This window comes from Oryctolagus cuniculus, chromosome 21 (genome assembly GCF_051225735.1).
Source record: "Oryctolagus cuniculus isolate XC-2025 breed Fujian yellow rabbit chromosome 21, ASM5122573v1, whole genome shotgun sequence".
NCBI lineage: Eukaryota > Metazoa > Chordata > Mammalia > Lagomorpha > Leporidae > Oryctolagus > Oryctolagus cuniculus.
In genome coordinates, this window is record NC_142887.1 from 20,757,215 (window position 1) to 20,776,216 (window position 19,002).

General features: G+C 51.6%; 1 protein-coding gene across 4 annotated transcripts; it reads left to right on the top strand.

The window, feature by feature from the left end:
• The first annotated feature begins 1,403 nt into the window (after positions 1 to 1,403).
• On the top strand, positions 1,404 to 18,933 carry MLEC (malectin). Of its 4 annotated transcripts, none has more exons than XM_070066009.2 (5): positions 1,404 to 1,656; positions 10,717 to 10,895; positions 11,742 to 11,918; positions 12,022 to 12,079; positions 13,640 to 18,933. In XM_070066009.2, the coding sequence occupies exons 2-5, from the start codon at positions 10,731 to 10,733 to the stop codon at positions 13,867 to 13,869; spliced, it is 630 nt and encodes a 209-aa protein (XP_069922110.1). In that variant the 5' UTR covers positions 1,404 to 1,656; positions 10,717 to 10,730; the 3' UTR covers positions 13,870 to 18,933. The 4 variants fall into 4 exon arrangements, with proteins under 4 accessions (XP_069922110.1, XP_089179420.1, XP_002719841.1 ...); XM_089323294.1 differs by having other exon boundaries at positions 1,617 to 1,723; XM_002719795.6 differs by lacking the exon at positions 1,404 to 1,656 and adding an exon at positions 1,711 to 2,117.
• The last annotated feature ends 69 nt before the right edge of the window (positions 18,934 to 19,002 follow it).

Below are 19,002 nucleotides of genomic sequence, written 5' to 3' on the forward strand. Positions count from 1 at the left end.
GAGGGCAGCCCACCAGCTCAGGGCCTCGGTCCTCCCTTCTGCAAGGAGCCCTGCTCTGAGGGCTCTGCAGGCCTGGGCACTGTCAGGCAAGCCTTGGAAAGATACCCCAGGGGCATGGGAAGGAATTCTGTGCATTCAACCCCCCACTGATAGCTTCCATTTTGTTACCTGGGTTGTTTTGTGGCACAAGTCACTGTTCTAAATAACTGATTCCTGGGTTGTTCAGAGTGCTCTGCAGGGCCTGGGTGTTTCTGCTCACTGCAGTACAAAGTTCACTGCCTTGCACATAGTAAGCAGGCTTGTCGGATAAAATGCAATCCGTCCAGTTACACTGGCACTTTAGGTTTTTTTTTTTTTTAAAGGATTTATTTATTTGAGAGGCAGAATTAGAGGCAGGGGGACATTTCCATCTGCTAGTTCACTCCCCAAATGGCCACAACGGCCAGGGCTGGGCCAAGCCCAAGCCAGGGGCTTCATCCGGGTCTCTTGCGCGGGTGCAGGGGCCCAAGGACTTGGGCCATCTTCCACTGCTTTCCCAGGCCACAGCAGAGAGCTGGATCAGAAGGGGAGCAGCCGGGACTCGAACTGGCGCCCATGTGGGGTGCGATGCGCAGGCAGGGGCTTAAACCACTACGCCACAGCTCCAGACTTTTAGCATCACTGTGTTCAATGTGTTTATCCGAAATTCAATTTAACCGGGCTTCTTGTAGTTTGTCTGCTAAATCTGATAGCCCTACCTACTAGTGAAACAAATGAATATTCTTTTCTGTTTGTTTGGTCTTGGTTCAGCCCTAAACTAGCGGAGAAACCACGTGGGAACACCCAGCCTCTCTCTGGGCCTCAGTTTCCCCTTCAGGAATACGGGAGTCCGGGCAGCGACCGCGGCACAGGGGGCTCCAGGCGAGGCGCCGAACACGGAGACGGCGCGTGCGATGCCCACGCGGGACGGCTCAGGCCACCAGACTGGGCAGGGCCGGCGACGGACCCTCGCTGCGGCCAGCACTCTCCCGGACCCTGCGCCGCCGAGGCCGGCCAGAGGCTGTCACCATGGAAACGCGGGCAGCCTGCAGCCCCTTCCCTCACAGAGCCACGCGTTTCCGCTGCGTTGGAGCCTTCTGATTGGACGGCCGTTTGGACGCTACCACCCCGTCCCGAGCCCGCGAAGGGGTGGGGGCGGGGCTGTATCCTCGTGGGATTCGTGCCCTGCAGGCCTGGGCCTGCGGCCTCCCCGGGGACAGCAGGATTCCTCTGCCTCTCGCGGCTAGGGTTGGCAGAGGGTCCACTGCTTCAAGTGGAGCTCACGCTCATACCTCTCCCTGAGAATGGAAAAGGGGGCGGGAAAGTCACCAACGCCCCCCCCCTCCACCCCGTGCAGCCCATTCGGTCTCAAGAACTGGAGCACCGGAAGTGCTGGCGACGTGTCAGTGCGCCCTCCCCTAAACCTTCCCCCACAGGCCACCTTTCCCATTCAGCTGTGGGATTCCGGGGCCGCCTGGGCGCTGCACCCGCCACTTCCGCATCGAATCGCCGCTTCAACCGAACTCCCTCCCTCTGCGCGCGCTCCGTCTCGTGCCCGATGGTTGGGCCGGCGCCTGGGAATGGCCACGCCCTCCCCCGTGCTTGGCAGCCAATGAGAGCGCGACTCTCTACTGGGTGGTGGGTAATTCATGAGGGCCGCGTGCTGATTGGCTGCAGCGTCGCGGCTTGGGGGCTGGGCGGCGGGGTAGGTTGTTCCTGAGGTAGGAGGCGGCACCCGTGGCTGAGGGGGAGGCCTGAGAGCGACATGTCCCCGGCGGCTGAGGCAGAGCGGCTCGTGGCGCTGTTTTTCTGAGTCCGGGGCGGCCTGGCGGCCGGCCGAGGACAGAAACCGGCGGGGGCTGCTCCCGCAGTGGTGGCCGCCATGCTGGGGGCCCGGGCGGTGGAGGGAGCCCTTGTGGCGCTCCTGCGGCTGCTGCTGCTGCTGGCGCTCCGGGGGCCGGGGCTCGGCGTGGGTCGCGCGGCGGGGGCCGGGCTGCCCGAGAGCGTCATCTGGGCCGTCAACGCGGGCGGCGAGGCCCATGTGGACGTACACGGGATCCACTTCCGCAAGGACCCTTTGGAAGGCCGGGTGGGCCGAGGTGAGAGCCCCTCGGCCGAGCCGCGGGGATGCCGGGCCCGCCGTGCTGGCCTCAGGCGACGGAGGACGGTCTGGTCCTGAGCCCCTTCCTCGAGCCGGGGGCCACGTCGCGGGAGCGAAGTTTCTCTGCAGCTTCCTCAGGGACCTGGGCTCGGAGCTCGGGGCCCGGCGCTGGCTCCAAGCGCCCAAGAGCCGTGGAGGCAGAGAGTTGGCGAGAAGTTGTGTCTGAACCGCGCATCCTGCGTTTTCTCAACCCCTCACCCGCACCCGGGCTGGGACAGCGGCGATGCGGGCGGCCTCTCGCCACCTCGAGGCCTCCCGGGCTGCACGCCCCTGCCTTCTCCAAACGGTTCCGATAGATTCTTGCCGACCCAGCATCGGGCCGCTTGCCGTGCCCCTCTGCAGGAGCGGGGCTTGGTCCTCAGCCAGCGTAGCAAGGAATCTTCGCAGAGGATGGGCCAGGAAAGTTTGTGGCCTCCTTCCCCGCCCTCCTTTGGAGCGAGGAATATGTGTGCATACAAGTAGAAGCTGCGGGGTGGTTGTGTTGAAGCCGAGTAGCGCGTGGGGCTGGCGGCTGCGTGTCGGGCTGGGCCAGCCGGTGTAAAAGGGTGTGACTATGAGAGTGGGTCCAGCCTGCCCCAGGTGATCTTGGAGAGTGAGATTCCAGCCTGGGGGTGGGGGGGAAGTGCTTGTGGCTGAAGTGGGCAACGAGAGTTGTGACAAAGCTGCGGGGATCTCAGAGCAGGGGTAGGAGTTGCCAGGCAGGTGGTCAAAATGCAGATTGCTGGGCCTCCCCTCCAGCTCTAATCAATGAAACTTTTTTCTTGCAGGGACCCAAGTTTCTGTACCATGGGCTTCTGATGTAGCTTGCTCCAGACCAGTCTTTGGAGGGGAAAAAAAAAAAGTCTGTTTTGGACTGTTTGTTTCTTCCAGATAGGATAGGAAAGCAGGTTTAAGAAGGAAGTTCCTTGCTTCGTGTGTTGGAAGGAGATTTGTGCTGTGTGCTGGGTTCAGAGGCTGCCAAATTGGCAACAAGCCACCCCCAGACAGCGAGGGGACAACACTTTCTTGCTCACTCAGTTCCTCCAAGTTAATTGCCGTGTCCTTGTGGTGTCAGGAGCTTACTGCTCTCATCCATGTGAGGGTCTTGGGGCACAGGGCTGTTTTCTGAAGTTCTCTGTTTGTCTTGGAATTGATTTGGCCCTGGCATGTAGGTTGCGCGGTAGCTTGGGTTCAGCTGAGTCAGGCCTCTCTGGTCTTCACTGCCGTAACAGCAGCCAAAGCCAGACTTTGTAGCACGAGGTCATTGCCATCACCATCCTGGACCAACCCTTCCTCTTTCTTCACGCTTGTGGGCAGGGAGGAAGGAGCCCTTGAGGAAACTGGAGACGGTTTGTGGACTTTGCCTTTGAGATAGCAACAGAGAGGGTAGTGTGCAGATGGTTCCTTTCACTTTAGCTGATAACATGGCTCTGTTAGGTCCGCTATGCAGAGGAGAAAGCAAAGACCACACAGGTTTAGTCTCCAGGTACTGTCCTTGTTCTGCATTTCTGATTTTAATTTGCTGGTGCAGTGGTTTGTTTATTTTGGGCCTGGGCAGCATTCAGGCTGTCTGTCCTTAGGTTGTTGGCTCGTGGTCGCAATTCCTTGGGACGAGTTTTCTGTAGCAGGTAAAATTACATGAGACTCGCTACGGCGCATGGGTGCTGGAGTCCTGTTTCAGACACTGGCCTTGGAGGTGTGGAGTAAATGGAGATTGCCTGCTTTAGTCTGCACAGTTGGGTAAGAAGTGTAGCAGTACAAGACATGGGAGTGGGGGGACTTGGGGAGACAGCTTGGACCAGTTTGTTGCAGCATTGCGCTTAGCAGGTTCTTGAAAATATTTGATCTGGAGCTAGGGTTGTGTTTAAGCTTCCCCAGCTTAGGAGGCAGCCTTTCTTTTTTCTTTCTTCCTTTCTTTCTTTTTTTTTTTTTTTTTTTAATTTTTGTTTGTAAGGCAGAATTACAGAGAGAGATAGAGCTTCCATCTGCTGGTTCATTCCCCAAATGGCTGCAATGGCTGGAGCGCCAGGGCTGAGCTAGGTCAAAGCTAGGAGCCTGGAGTTTTCTTCTGGGTCTCCCATGTGGATGCAAGGGCCCAAGCGCTTGGGCCATCCTCCCCTGATTTCCCAGGCACATCAGCAGGGAGCTGGATCAGAAGTGGAATAGTGGGGTCTCGAACCAGTGCCCATATGGGATGCTGGTGTCACAGGCTGTGGCTTAACCTGCTACACTGCAACACTAGCCCCCCAAAATAAAAATGTTGGTACGAGGAAAAAATTTTTAAAAGATCTATTTGAAAGAGAGATCTCCCAAGTGCTGGTTTACTCCTCAAATGCCTGAAAGAGCTGAGGTTGGAGCAGGCTGAAGGCAGGAGGCAGGAACTCCGTCCCCACCTCCCATGTGGCAGGCTGGGGCTGGGCCAGGCCAAAGCCGGGAGCTTCTGGAGCTGCAGCATGGGTGCAGGGGCTCAAGCACCCGGGCCATTTCTGCCTTCCCAGGTGCATTAGCAGAGAGCTGCACCGGAAGTGGAGCAGCCAGGACTTGAACCAGCGCCCATATGGGATGCTGGCGCTGCAGGGGGTTTTTAACCTGTTACACCCCAGCGTTGCTTGCCTAGAAGTCGGCCTCACCAAAGGCGGTGCAGCTTTGACCTGGTGGTCTATGGCCCTGAGTGGGTGCAGGTGTGCCAGTTATGGGAGACCCTGTCTCATGCAGCCCTTTGTTCTAACTGCCTTAGGAGCGTGTGCCTTGTTTCTCTTCCATGCTTGGGACATTATTTCCAGTATGCTGAGGAAAGTTCATTTTGTATTGAATGAATTCAACTGTCTGTTGCCAAGTTAGTCCAGATAAGGGGTTGGCCTGCTTTTGAACCTGCTGTTTCTCTGTAGTTCCTTTGTAGTTCAGCATTCTTGCAAGTGGTGAGTGGCCCAGGGCACCTGGTGGCTTATGCTTTCCAAGGCACTTCATAATGTTTATTGGATTTCATTTCTGCCTGGAGGAGAGCTGGCGTTCCCAGCGCGGGAATGTCTTTCCCAGCTGCGTGCTTCAGAGGGAAGTAGCACTGCCGAACGCCTTCCTTCCCAAGCTTTACCTTGGGGCTTGCTGCGCGGTCCGGGCTCACTTGGTCATGTTTGGTTCCTCTTGACTTTGACTTGGAAAAGGCCCGCTTATTTGACCTGAGGACACAACTTGGCTTGGCTCAGGGGAAGACTCTGCTCTTCGTAGAAACGTAGTCGCTGAAGTTTTATAACCTCGAGGAACTTGCTTTGCCTCTCTGAGCCTTGTTTTCCTTTTCAGTAAAACTTAGGCTTTAGAAAACTCCCTGGCAAGAGTAGGTTAAAGTGTCACTGCGTGTTTCTTTGCTTGGTGACCTTTTACTTGGAATTAAAAATTGGGCAGAACCTGGCTCCAGAGCGGGGGAAAGGATGGCAGGGACCCTCGCCTAGCACATTGGTGCCTTCAGTCTCCCCAGGGAGACTCCTTCCTGGGGACCACTTTCATCTGACCTGGGGAAGGATTTACCCTGTGGAGATTGTGACGATAACAGCTGGAAAGTTAGGACGAGACAGAGACAGGGCGAGCTGCCTCTGGTTCACTTATAACCGTGACCTCTGTTTAGAATTCTTGCCCGACGGGCTGCGTGTGCAGGTGGCAGAAGTGCACCGAGTCCTGGATTCTCTGCCTCTGTCCGTTGGGAAGGATTCCTTAGGAACGGACCTCACTGAGAAAGAAGTGATGCAGAAGAAAACCTGGCGGTCAGAGGCCTCATGTTGGCGCGCTGAGCAGAGTGGAGTGCCAGGGAGCGCGTCTCACATACACCTGGTTCCACTCATTTTGGCTTTTTGCGTGCTTGTGCTTCCCAGCTGCAGTTTTCAATGAGTTTTATTGCTGCTTCTTCCTTTTTGTCTATTCTCCTAATTCCCTAGGTTGGAGGCATTTATTTAGTGCTTATTGTATGCATCTCCTTGTCTGACTAGCATACCTGTCTGTTTCTGTCAGGCACTGTTTTGAGCTCTTTTTTCTTTTTCTTTTTTTTTTTAATTTATTTTGATGCTGGTGTTGTGGCTTAGCAGCTAAAGCAGTGCCGGCATCCCATATGGGCACTGGTTCGAGACCCAGCCGCTCCACTTCTGATCCAGCTCTCTGCTATGGCCTGGGAAAGCATTAGAAGATGGTCAAGTCCTTGGGCTTCTGCACCCGTGTAGGAGACCTGGAAGAAGCTCCTGGCTCTTGGCTTCAGATCGGTGCAGCTCTGGCCGTTGCAGCCAATTGGGAGTGAACCAGCAGATGGAAGATCTCTCTTTGCCTCTCTTTCTCTCTCTCTGTAATTCTGACTTTAAAAAATGACTTATTTATTTTGAAAATAAGTTACAAAGAGAAAGAGAGAGATTGAGATGATCTTCCATCTGCTAGTTCATTCCCCAGATGGCCACAGCAGCCGGCACTGGACCAGGCTGAAGCCAGGAACCAGAAGCTTCATCCAGGTCTCCCATGTGGGTGGCAGGGGCCCAAACACTTGAGCCATTCTCCGCTGCTTTTCTCAGGCTGTTAGCAGGGAGCTGGATCAGAAGTGAGCAGCCAGGACATGAACCAGTGCCCAAATACGGGATGCTGGCATTACAGGCAGCGGCTTTGCTTACTACACCAGCTCCAACTCCTTTTTTTTTTTTTTTAAGGTTTATTTATTTATTTGAAAAAAGGAATTACAAAGAGAGAGAGAGAGGAAGAGATAAAGAGACAGCTTCTATTTGCTAGTTCACTCCCCAAAGGGCCACAAAGGCGAAGCTAGGAACCTGGAACTCCATCCATGTCTCTCCCTTGGGTGCAGGGGCCCAAGGACTTGGAGCATCTTCTGCTGCTTTCCCAGGTGCATTAGCAGGGAGCTGGATCAGAAGTGGAGCAGCCCGGACTCAAACTGGTGCCCATATGGGATCATTGCAGGTGGTAGCTACCTCCTACACCACAATGCTGGGCCCTGAATGAAACTATTTTCCTGATTTTTAAAATTTATTTGAAAGGCAGTTAGAAAGGGAGAGATCTTCCATCTGTTGGTACCCCCTAAATGGCTGCATCAGCTGGAGGTGGGCCAGGCTGAAACCAGGAGCTTTATGCAGATCTCCCACGTGGGTGCAGGGGCCCAAACACTTGGGCCATCTTCCGCTGCTTTCGTGGATGCATTACCAGGGGGCTGGATTGGAAGAGGCGGGGCAGCCAGGATATGAACCGGCGCCTATATGGGATTCTGATGTTGTAGGCAGCAATATAACCCATAGCACCACAACACTGGCTCCTGTATTAAACTCTTTATAGATGTTTTTATCCTCACCACAATTTTGTGGGACAGGTGATATCCCTACTTAATAGGTGAGAAAATAGACCTCAAGAAAACTACCTGTTCAGCGTCACTTAATAGGTGGCAGAGCCAGGATTCAGATCCAGGCCTGTCTTACTCTAAAACCTGGGCGGAATTTTGCAGGGAACCTGGCTGCTCTGTTGTCTTGAACTGAGAAGCAGTTCCTTCTCCGTAGACTGGCTGAGCTGACAGCACGCTGCATTGTCCTTTAAAGGGATCTGTTTAGTTGCAAACGCATAAAGGCTAAGGAGGGAACAAAAATCCTCTTTGCTGCTGCATCTCTTGGGACTTGGGCAAATTTAACTTTGCGTGTGGCAGATCGCTAAAGGGAAGATAATGCTGGGTGTTGTGGTGCAGCAGCTTAAGCTGCCACTTGGGATGGGTACACGCTGTATGGGAGTGGTGGTTCAAGTCCTGGCTCCTCCATTTCCTGTTCAGCTTCCTGCTGATGCATCCTGGGAGGCAGCTCCTTCCACCCCTGTGGGAGACCCAGCTGGAGCTCTGTGTTCCCAGCTTTGGCTTGGTGCAGCCCTGGCTATTGTGGGCATTTGGGTAGTGAGCCAGAGGATGGAAGATCTCTGTCTCTGTCTCTGTCTCTCTGCCTTCCAAGTAAATGAAAATAAATAATAAATAAATGTTTTAAAAATAAAGGGAAATACTTAAAGGGAATTTCAGGGTTGTTAAGTAATTTTGTTCACATGACTGGATTTCCTTCGCTGTGGAACTGGCACTGCCTCGGATTATATTACTGCCAGTTGCTTGCTTTCCCCACACGTGCGTAAGCTTTTCTGTATATCAGTACATCAGATCTAATAAATGTTCCACATTTGTCAGGACCACAATTCACGTGGAAGGATGAAATTCTTAGAGCTCACTTGGAAGAGAATTAGCACTTTTTTTTTAACTCTTTGTAGGCTCCTGACTGAGGGCAATTTTTTTTTTTTTTTTTTTTTTTTTGAGCCTGGGAAAGAGTCTGGGGCATGTTAGAGGTACATCCGTTGTGGTACCACTCAGCTACACTTCTTTGATTTCTTGAGGAGAAAAGAAAAAAGTCTACAGACAGAAGTGCCCTGAGTTTCCGTCCCATTGTCTCATCAGTTCATCTGATCTCATGGCTAATGTCACTTACAGGAACTGTTAGCAGCTTTGTTTATTGTGTTGAGGGCTTGACCTCAGCCCCTGGATCTTTCAGTTAATCTTTTACCGTGTCTCTTGAAATTTTGATGATTTAGAAGGGAACACTCAGGGGCTGGCTGCTCTTAGGCATCTCCCAAAGGATGTAGGTGCCCAGTGTCTTCAGTGCCACCTGGTGAGATTGGAGGGCAGTCCTGAAATCTCAGTGCCGTGCTGGAGGAGAGACTATAGTAGCACTGGGGCATCCAAAGTTGGGGAATAGATTTCTGGAAGCTTCCTAATGCTCATAGGGTAAAGGAATCGGGCTGTTTTCTTTAGAAGGAAACCTAACCATTTGAAAGGAAATGTCATATTTGGGCAAAGACCCCAGTTTGGTGTGTGGTGTGGGAGAAAGCAAGCAAGCATGGATACAGCTCATCCCCCCCAAGTTGGGAGAGGGCTAGGAGTGTTAAGTAACCCCACACTGATCTCCACAAACAGGAGCAGTAGACGTTTGGCTCTTCCTGACGTGACTTAAGTCACTTTTTTTTTTTAATTTAATTTTATTTTATTTTATTTTTTTGACAGGCGGAGTGGACAGTGAGAGAGACAGAGAGAAAGGTCTTCCTTTGCCGTTGGTTCACCCTCCAATGGCTGCTGCGGCCAGCGGACCGTGCTGATCCGATGGCAGGAGCCAGGTGCTTTTCCTGGTCTCCCATGGGGTGCAGGGCCCAAGCACTTGGGCCATCCTCCACTGCACTCCCTGGCCACAGCAGAGAGCTGGCCTGGAAGAGGGGCAACCGGGACAGAATCCAGCGCCCCGACTGGGACTAGAACCCGGTGTGCTGGCGCCGCAAGACGGAGGATTAGCCTAGTGAGCCACAGCACTGGCCTTAAGTCACTTTTTATTTTTGTGTCATTCCTTGTCAGTTTGTGAACCAGGAAGGGTGGCCTCCTTGGTAACTTGGATATCTTAAGCCAGAAGACCTTGGCAGATTCTCTGTGTGCAGGCTACTTTTACCTTACAGAGGGAATGGCTTGGCTTCCCTGCTTCGCAGGCCTTTCCCAGCAAACCATCCCTGTGTTTGCTCTGGAGATAGGGTAGGAACTCTTTCCTCTGAAGTTTAAACTGAGGAAATGTCCAAGAGAGAACGAGGTAGGAATTTGTGAGTCTGTGGGAAGCAAGATACACAGACCTAAAGGCAAGTGGAGAGCATCTACACCCCCCCCCTTTTTTTTTTTTTGACAGGCAGCGTAGACAGAGAAAGGTCTTCCTTTTGCCGTTGGTTCACGGTGGCCGGCGCACCGCGCTGATCCAATGGCAGGAGCCAGGTGCTTCTCCTGGTCTCCCATGGGGTGCAGGGCCCAAGCACTTGGGCCATCCTCCACTGCACTCCCGGGCCACAGCAGAGAGCTGGCCTGGAAGGGGGGCAACCAGGACAGAATCCGGTGCCCCGACCGGGACTAGAACCCAGTGTGCCGGTGCCGCAAGGTGGAGGATTAGCCTATTCAGCCATGGCGCCAGCCTATACCCTTCTTTTTATGAGCCTGTTTATCAGCCTTGGAACTTTTTGACTGAGAATTGTGCGAAAATGACTAATGTTGGTGTCGTATTTGTAGTAAAGATAATGAAAAATGACTTTCCTATCCAGATATCCTGTTTGGTTTTGACTCAGCTTTTCTGAACGAGGAAAAAAAAATCATTCTTTGGACTGAATTATCCTGTGTAGAGTTCCTGGCCCTCTCCCTGGAAGCCGTCCTTCTTAGGGAACCGGGGGCTGTGGTGTAGTCCGCTCTTCAGGTAGTAGGTTAGGCCTGTGCTCTCATCATTCCCCATGCAGTCAGGGTGGAAAGCCATTATAGTGCTTCAAAAAAAAAGTTTTGGGGATTGTTGGGGTGATTAGTGTTTATTCTTTGTTGTATTCTTGGGTAATAGCTCTCTGATTCCTGCCTGTGTGGAGCCAGGTGCAGCAGGGTGGGTCTCCTACCGAAAGGGTTATTAGCATTGCCCTGGAAATGCCCCTGGCAGTTCTGGGCTCTCTGCTCTTCTGTCTTGCTTCTGATGTGTTTTCTCTTTGTTGTTTGTCCCCAGCCTCAGACTATGGCATGAAACTGCCAATCCTGCGTTCCAACCCTGAGGACCAGATCCTCTATCAGACAGAGCGGTACAATGAGGAGACATTTGGCTATGAAGTGCCCATCAAGGAGGAGGGGGACTATGTGCTGGTGTTGAAATTTGCTGAGGTCTACTTTGCACAGTCCCAGCAGAAGGTGAGGCGGGGTCAGGCCCCTGCTTGACTGTTGGACGTGGCTACTGTTGGACAGTCTGCTGTGGCACCAGAGTGTATAAGAGCCTCCCCACAAGATGATGAACTTATAGGAAAAGCTGGATTCTTTCTGCCTCTAGAGAAATTATGTTCTGTTGCCTCTGGGGCTGGTGACAGAAAGCAGTGTCAGAGTCCTTGTTCTTGGCAGCTTACTGGTCCTGTTAAGGCCCTCCCTGTCTTGTTTTAGCCTTATTCTCTTCAAAGCACTTCCCTGTTTCCCATTGAGTTTTTTGTTAGTATTCTTTGATTCTTCAGCAGGAAACTTCTTTTTTTATTTCTTTTTTTAAAGATTTATTTATTTTTTTTGAAAGGTAGAGTTAGAGAGAGGCAGAGGTAGAGAAAGAGAGAGGTCTTCCGTCCACTGGTTCACTCCTCAAGTGGCCTCAAAGGCTGGAGCTGTGCCAATCCTAAGCCAGGAGCCAGGAGCTTCTTCTGGGTCTCCCATGTGGGTGCAGGGGCCGAAGGACTTGGGCCATCTTCTACTGCATTCCCAGGCCATAGCAGAGAGCTGGATTGGAAGAGGAGCAGCCAGGACTCAAACTGGCGCCTGTATGGGATGCCGACATTGTAGGCTGCAGCTTTGCCCACTGCACCACAGCGCTGGCCCCAGGAGACTTCTTTTGCCCTGAGTGATGTGGCTTTGATTTGGCCTGGGTCAGGGACTCCAGTCACCCTGGAGTATATCCAGACCCGTCATTTCTTTTAGCTTTTAGATCAGGAGCGTGATGTTCCACTGCCTAAAAGTATGTGAAGCTGACGATTTTGATGTTTCTTTTTCTAACCCTGAAAGGTATTTGATGTACGATTGAATGGCCATGTCGTGGTGAAAGACTTGGATATCTTTGACCGTGTTGGGCACAGCACAGCTCACGATGAAATCATCCCTATGAGCATCAGAAAGGGGAAGCTGAGTGTCCAGGGGGAGGTGTCCACCTTCACAGGGAAACTCTACATTGAGTTCGTCAAGGTAACTCCCCTGTCGTATACCTCACAGCCCAGGAAGGGCTCAGAGTGGGTGTGGGGAAGGTGTTTGCTGCGGTGTGGGGCTGACCCTGTTCTCTGTTTCCTAGGGTTACTACGACAATCCCAAAGTCTGTGCACTCTACATCCTGGCTGGGACAGTGGATGGTAGGTGCTGCTTTGGACCTGGTTTTTGACTCTGCTGAAGGATAAGATTGAAGAAACCCTTGGGAGATAATTTAGCTCATTGCTAAAGAAAACTTGTGTGTTTCTGTTTTCGTTGTTCAACATCTATTTCTTAGGAGAAAAAGGCAAACGGAGGAGTCCGTTAGAGTTCTGGTATGCTCTGGAAGTGTCCTGCGTTGCTGGACTGCCCTGGAACAGAGCTTTGCTTATTAGTGTCTCCCTGTCTTTGGGGTCCAGCCTTAGCACATAGCTCGTTCTCAGGTTTAGACGACCCAGCTGCTGCATCCTGGGCTGAATTTTGCAGAGAAAATTTGTGTCTTAGTGACTTTCCATCTCTGTCTCGCCTTGATGCCTTTTCTTATCTTTTTTTATTTTATTTTATTTTTTATTTTTGACAGGCAGAGTTAGACAGAGAGAGAGAGACAGAGAGAAAGGTCTTCCTTTTTCCATTGGTTCACCCTCCAAGTGGCTGTTACAGCCGGCGCGCTGCACTGATCCAAAGCCAGGAGCCAGGTGCCTCCTCCTGGCCTCCCATGCGGATGCAGGGCCCAAGGACCTGGGCCATCCTCCACTGCACTCCCGGGCCACAGCAGAGAGCTGGACTGGAAGAGGAGCAACCGGGACAGAATCCAGGGTGCCGGCACCGCAGGCGGAGGATTAGCCTAGTGAGCCACAGCGCCAGCCATTTTTTTTCTTTTTAAACAAGATATTTTTAAATTATCTATTTATTTAACATTTATTTATCTGAAAGGGAGAGTGGCAGAGAGAGAGAGAGCTTTTATCCACTGATTGACTCCTCAAATCCTTGCAACAGCCAGGGTGGATCAGGCCAAAGCTAGGAGCACAGGATTCAATCTGCGGTCTCTGTGGGTGTCAGGGACCAAGCACTTGAGGCATCAGCACTCCTTGCACAATTCATGTTAGCAGGAAGGTGGAATTGGGAGCAGAGTCAGGATCTGAACGTAGCTGCTCTGATACAAGGGTGTGATCATCCCAAGTGGCATCTTAACCACTCCGTCAAATGCCCACCCTTAATTTACCTTGAACACACTGACAATCTCATCCTCTTGTCTTGTCGTTACCCCACATGCTGATGTTATGATGTATCACCACCAAACAGGTCCCTAAGGAGGTGGCAGGACAGAGGGGTAGTGTGTGTTGAGAACCCAGAACTCTGTGGATCAGCTCTTGAGTTTATGTGAATTAAAAGGGAATGTGGGCTTGAGGAAGAGGAATTTGGAAAGTTTTATACCTCAGGTCATTGTCCTTGTCCAGTCTGGTCTTCTTGGGACTCTGAAGAAGTAGGACAAGGAGGGAAGATTGGGAGCCTCCCTAAGGATGGGGTTTTGCTACTTTGAAGTAAACTTGAAGACCAGTGTTTGCAACACTCTGCTCTTCTGTAGTCTGGGGACTTTTGCTCCTTCCTTGAGACCCTGGTTCAGGTTCCATGAGCCTCTTTATTGTTGCTCATTTGTTGCTCTGAGGGAATCTCCCTTACACATGGTCAGTCTTAGTTAACAAGTTTTTTCTGTCTTGTGTTAGATGTACCAAAGCTGCAGCCTCATCCAGGATTAGAGAAGAAAGAAGAAGAAGAGGAAGAAGAAGAATATGATGAAGGGTCTAATCTCAAAAGACAGACCAATAAGAACCGGGTGCAGTCGGGCCCCCGCACACCCAACCCCTATGCCTCGGACAACAGCAGCCTCATGTTTCCCATCCTGGTGGCCTTTGGAGTCTTCATTCCAACCCTCTTCTGCCTCTGCCGGTTGTGAGAATAAATGACCATCCTGAACAGGATGGAAGGGTGTGGGAAAGAAACCAAACATATTGGTTTTGGTTTCTGTATTTTTCAAAATGATTAACAAAAAACCCCCCCAAAAAAAACAAAAAACACACAAAAAGTAAAGGAAACGAAAAGAGGGGGGTTGAGTGGAGAGCAGCCCTCATCCACCACTTGGTCCCAGACCTGCTTCAGTCCTAGTGCTCTCTTTGTGGCTGGCCCCAACCGTTTCTTCCTTTCTAGGGTACTTGGGGTAAATTGGACCCTTCCTGTCCAGGGGTCCATGTCTGTATACCTAGTGGAAAGGACTCTGAACTAGAGCAGTGGTGGTTCCTCTTTTTAGGTTAGTAATTAACAGCAGGGGGCTGTCATCTTATTGCCTGAGAAGACCAGCACTGGGAATTGGAAATTCTAAAGTTATATCCAGATAAGTTTTCAGATATCCTGGGATTGAGAGAGTATGTGTGTCAAGGTGTAAATTTGCAAGGTAAAGACAAAAAGAAAGAAGGATGTTTTTAAAAAAGAAAAGTCAGCATTTACCTGAAGCCTTTTTGGATGAGTCCGGTGGCTGCTCCACCTTCAGTATTTGAACTTTGTTGTTGTGCCAGTGAGAGGACTGTCTGGTATCCAAGGCGATTACTTTGTCAGGTCCTCAGATTGCCTCTGACACGGTACCACAACAGATTGTTTTGATTTTAGTGCCTGTTGGGGACTTGATTTCTTGTCAATTTGTTTCTTACTCTCGCTCATTTGAAATCTCTTCTCCCTCTTTACCATCCACTAAGTTATTGACAAGAAGGGAAGAAGACATGGGGGTCTGGGCTCTCTCGGCTCGAATGTCTTACCCTCTGCTGCCTCACGTTGTTGGTACCTCCCTCCCTGGGTCTCTGAGCCAGCAGTTCTTCACTGGCCCCTTTCTAGGGTCTCCCTGCCAGGGGGCAGGGATGCTTTCCAGCCTGCAGCAACAGAACACTTGACCTTAAAAGTCTCTTCTGATCTCTAGATTAGGAAAGGCTTATGTTAGCATAATTTAAGAGCAACCTCAGAGACTTGAGCCCTACTAAGTGACTGACCACTGTTTAGAGTGTCTCCTATATGACGTTCATTTTTCCCCATGTCCTTCTGTGTCACACTTCAACCAATTTCGGTTGACATCTAGACTGCCCCAAGGAACTAGACTGATTGGCTAAACTGGCCCAGTGACATCTCTTACTGAATAGTATGGCTTTCGGCCTTTACCCTTCCTGAGTAGCAGTCAGATTCTTGGTTGTGATGGGCTGCAGTCAGCCATGGACCTGGCAGCTCTGAAGCTAACCTTGGCGACGAAGTGTCTGTCTCGAATTCCCTGGAAACTTTGCTGCAGGAAGTGAAGCTTCCCTGTGCCTTCCTTTCTGATCACGGTCATCCATTTCCCAGTGAGGGTAATGGTGAGGGAGGACCTGGCCAAGTTAAAGGGAACTCTGTGGCTGGGAGGCAGCAGAATTAGCTTCGGCTTGGGCTGAGCACCAGAGACGCTCAGGCCAGGCTCATCTTTCTTGTATGTGTTTAATTTTGAGTTTGCCTTACTAGATGTGTTCTTTAAGAGCCCCATATATTTGAACTACTCCTTATCTGACAAAGTAAGTAGCTCTTGGGCTCTTGGTGATTACTCTAGGCCTGCATTCAGTCCTCTGAGAATCAAGGCCCTTTATTTTTGCTGTGACTTGGATGTCGGTCCTAGGGTATGGAGTCAGGCGGCTGGATGGTTATGGAACACTCCTGGAGTGCTTCCCTAAGTGCCCCTGCTTCTAGAGGATGATACTTTAGCCTTGGTCTTAAGGACAGCCTGTCTGGGGCAGTGGGCATCTAATTGGGCTTCTGACAGTGAATTTGGTTCCTGCTCCATCACAACTTCCCAAAAGCATGGGCCACTGCCAGTGGATTAGACAAGTTGATCAAGGACCCAGTACTGTCTGCGTTTTGCCTTGTTTGTTAGTTTGCCTGGGTTTCTCTGAGGAAGGAGGGGATCCTGCCTCACCTCAGCCCATCCCTTTGGTGACTCAGAGTCTCAGAAGGAAACCCTGACTCCTGGGGCCATTTCCTAACGGTACTGTAAGCCAAGCAGCTTTGCTTCTGCCTCTGTTTCCAAGCCCACCCTTTTCCCCTGGACTCAGGGGTAGGGATGGATGCTTTCCTCTTTGGTTGTGACTGAAAGGAAGGAACATCTTTCTAAGGCTAACAAAAACTGAAGGGGATGGAAGGAAACAGGAAAAAGCATGGTGGGGGCTGGGGTAGATTCCCCTGGAGCCAAGCCCACCGGGCTAGCAAGAGCTGCCTAGGGCTGGCGACAGCTGGCTCATGATGCTGAACTTGAAAGCTTTTTTTATTTTTATTTTTTCCTTTGAGGTGGGGCACTCCTCCCAGAAGATATAGGTACATGAAGTTTAGGTGAAAGGGGTGGGATAGGGCACTCTTTTTTTTTTTTTTTTTAATTGCGTGTGTCAAGAATTACTCTGTTGTTCATCTTTTGCTTTTTGCACTGTTTATTCCCCCGTCTGTATTTTGAGCTAGTGCTAGGATTGAGACACTGCACTGCAGGGTGTGTGCCTGGTCTCGGGAGGTGATGGGTGATGCCAGTCCAAGGTGGGGAGGAGGGGCCTGGGCTCTTCGGCTGCACTGACTGTCTCAGCCGGCTGAAGACAAGAGCAGAGCCAGGGGGCAGCTCCTTTCACTAGAAGCGTGGCTCAGGTCAGTTCCTCGGAGGGTTGTGCAGAGACATCTGCTGGAGATAAGCCGAGTGTGCACAGCCCAGGCCGGGTTTGGGTCAAGCCATCCGCTTTCCAATGGGACTTTTTTTGGCTGTCACCCTAACTGACTGAAACATCGTGCCAAGACAATATCTGTGGGGGTCCACGTCCCCTAAAGCAAATCCGTTTTTTCTGAAGAGTCTCCACTGTTGAGGAGAAGCTGCTCAGGGCACACCGAGTTCTGGGATCTGAGTGACGGTCATCTCGAGGTGGCAGTGGTGGTAGACTCCCTGGCTGCAGGCCGCCTGTCTGTGTGAGAGCGCAGTTGTGTTCTCTTGAGTGCTGGGATCACATGAGCGCTCACAGGCTGTGATGAGGAGGGTGCAGTCTGAGTCAAGTTTACCTCCCCCTTCTGTGCCTGCAATCTGCCTGGCCCAGCTTTCTTTTGGAGAAGCTTCTGTTTTAAGGAATTTCTCTTCCTTTCTCTCTTGCCTCTAAGCCTCTCAGAAGGCCTGGCTCTGGCTTCTAGAATCTCAGCTGGGAACTTCAGGAATGGCAGCAGTATTTCCCTTTCCTAGCACTTATATCCCTTTCCCTAGAAATCTGCTCACCTTGGGAAGCCCAGGGAAAGGATTAGCAGGTTCCCTACCCTCCCTGGGGGTTGGGGAAGGACCCACCCTGGTCAGCACAGTGCCTTTTCCTCTCCTGCTCTGCGCCAGGGTGGGCATTCCCTCTAGATTCAGGTCTGGGTAGGGGTCCAGCTGCATCCCCACCCTCCCTCTCCCCTTTGCTGGCCTCCTCTGACGTAACTCAAGTGTCTTCTTGCCTTGAGGAGCCTTAATGGCACCAAGTGGCAACATGGAATATTGTCCTCCATGCCTCTCCAAAGGGACCTAGGAGAGCAGGTGAGCTTTCCCAAGGGAGAGACCAGTTGATGCTCCTGTTTTTAAGAAAGACATGGGGGGAGGGATGTCTGGGGCTCCCTCCTGCTGTGGCCCTTAGGACAGAGGCTGGGGCAGGGCTACGTGCTAGTGCACGGAGGCAGGGCCACAAGCACCCAGGGTCTGTTCAGAAATCTGACAAGACATCTGCCTCTCTCCTGTGGAAGATACAATTAGGGATCAAAGAGCCCCAGGAAAATTGCAAAGAAGCCTCACATTAGCGCTTCAGAGAAGCAGTGCAGTTTTCCCTTTCAGCACGAGCGAGGACTCTTCCTGCTTCCTGACTTCTGGGGCAAGAAGGCTGGCCATCCTCGTGTCCTGGCCGAGCTGCTGGGCACTGGAGGGTCAGCTGCTGGGGAGGGCGTGTTTCTTCTTGCACAGGTGTGGCTGCTGCCCCTCTGGCCTGTCCTTCCCCAGTTGTTTGGGTGGCCAAGTCATCTTGACAAGAACAGATGATCTGGGGACTGGTCGGGTTGGCAGGAAAAGAGCAGGATGGATCTCGGGACGAGTTCCACCCAGGAGCATAAAACAAGGAGCTAGGATTGCACTGGCAGCCAGGGAAACAGTGCCTGTTCGAGTTGGCAGAGGCCCTTGGCACCTCCTGATCCAGGCAGTCGTGTGAGGTGGGGGCACATGGCACTGGGAAAGGCAGAGCTCCACTCTCACCTCTATTTTGAGCGGCAGTGCTTTATTTCAGTATGAGAAAAAACAACAAACTGAAGTGTGCTTTCCGTCCTTTCAAAGGACAGCTGTCGGGGAGGGGAGCTGAGCTGCCAGTGGGAGGGGAGAATTAGCAGGGAGGCACCGTGGCAAAACCAGGGGAGAGACATTCTCGACTCCTCTCTTTCCTGGTGTGTCGTGATCCAGGGAATGAAAAGAAATTTGACCCTGGGCTAGGTCCCTCCTGGGATTTAAGGGACTTCACCTTTTCTTTCCATGGAATTCTCCCATGTAGGATCAGCTGCCCATTCTGAGCTCAGGACAGCCTTTTTGACCATTTTTAGCCTAATCTGGCTTGTCAGAAAAACCAACCCCACCCTCCAGATTGAGCCTGGCTTCTCTGTTTTGTACCAAGTATTGGAGACAAGGTGTCAAGTTCTTAGTAGCCCTGTAGCTCCTTCTCTAGGTTCCGTCCTCTCCCTGCAGAGGTCAGACCAACCCTCTGTAGCCACAACACGCATTTCCCACGGCACAGTTAGATGTACTTGAGGGGCTTTGAACCTGGCTGGCCAGGGAAGAAGTAGGGGTGGATAGAGCTGTTTTTTTCTGGGCTGTCTCTGTCTGTCCCTACCCCTTCCATGCCCCACCCTACTCCCACCAAAAAGTAAAAAATCAGGATGTTTTTCACTGTCCATTGCTTTGTGTTTTAATAAACAATTTGCAGTGACACTCAGTGTTGGGATTGAGTTTGAACTTTCTATTGCAGAATCACATGATGGGATGGGAAAAGGGGAGACC

Coding starts and splice junctions, on each gene's coding strand:
- MLEC (XM_002719795.6), top strand. CDS start 1,901: ATGCTGGGGGCCCGGGCGGTGGAGGGAGCCCTTGTGGCGCTCCTGCGG. Junction 10,896..11,741: donor TTGCACAGTCCCAGCAGAAG/GTGAGGCGGGGT, acceptor TAACCCTGAAAG/GTATTTGATGTACGATTGAA. Junction 12,080..13,639: donor CCTGGCTGGGACAGTGGATG/GTAGGTGCTGCT, acceptor GTCTTGTGTTAG/ATGTACCAAAGCTGCAGCCT.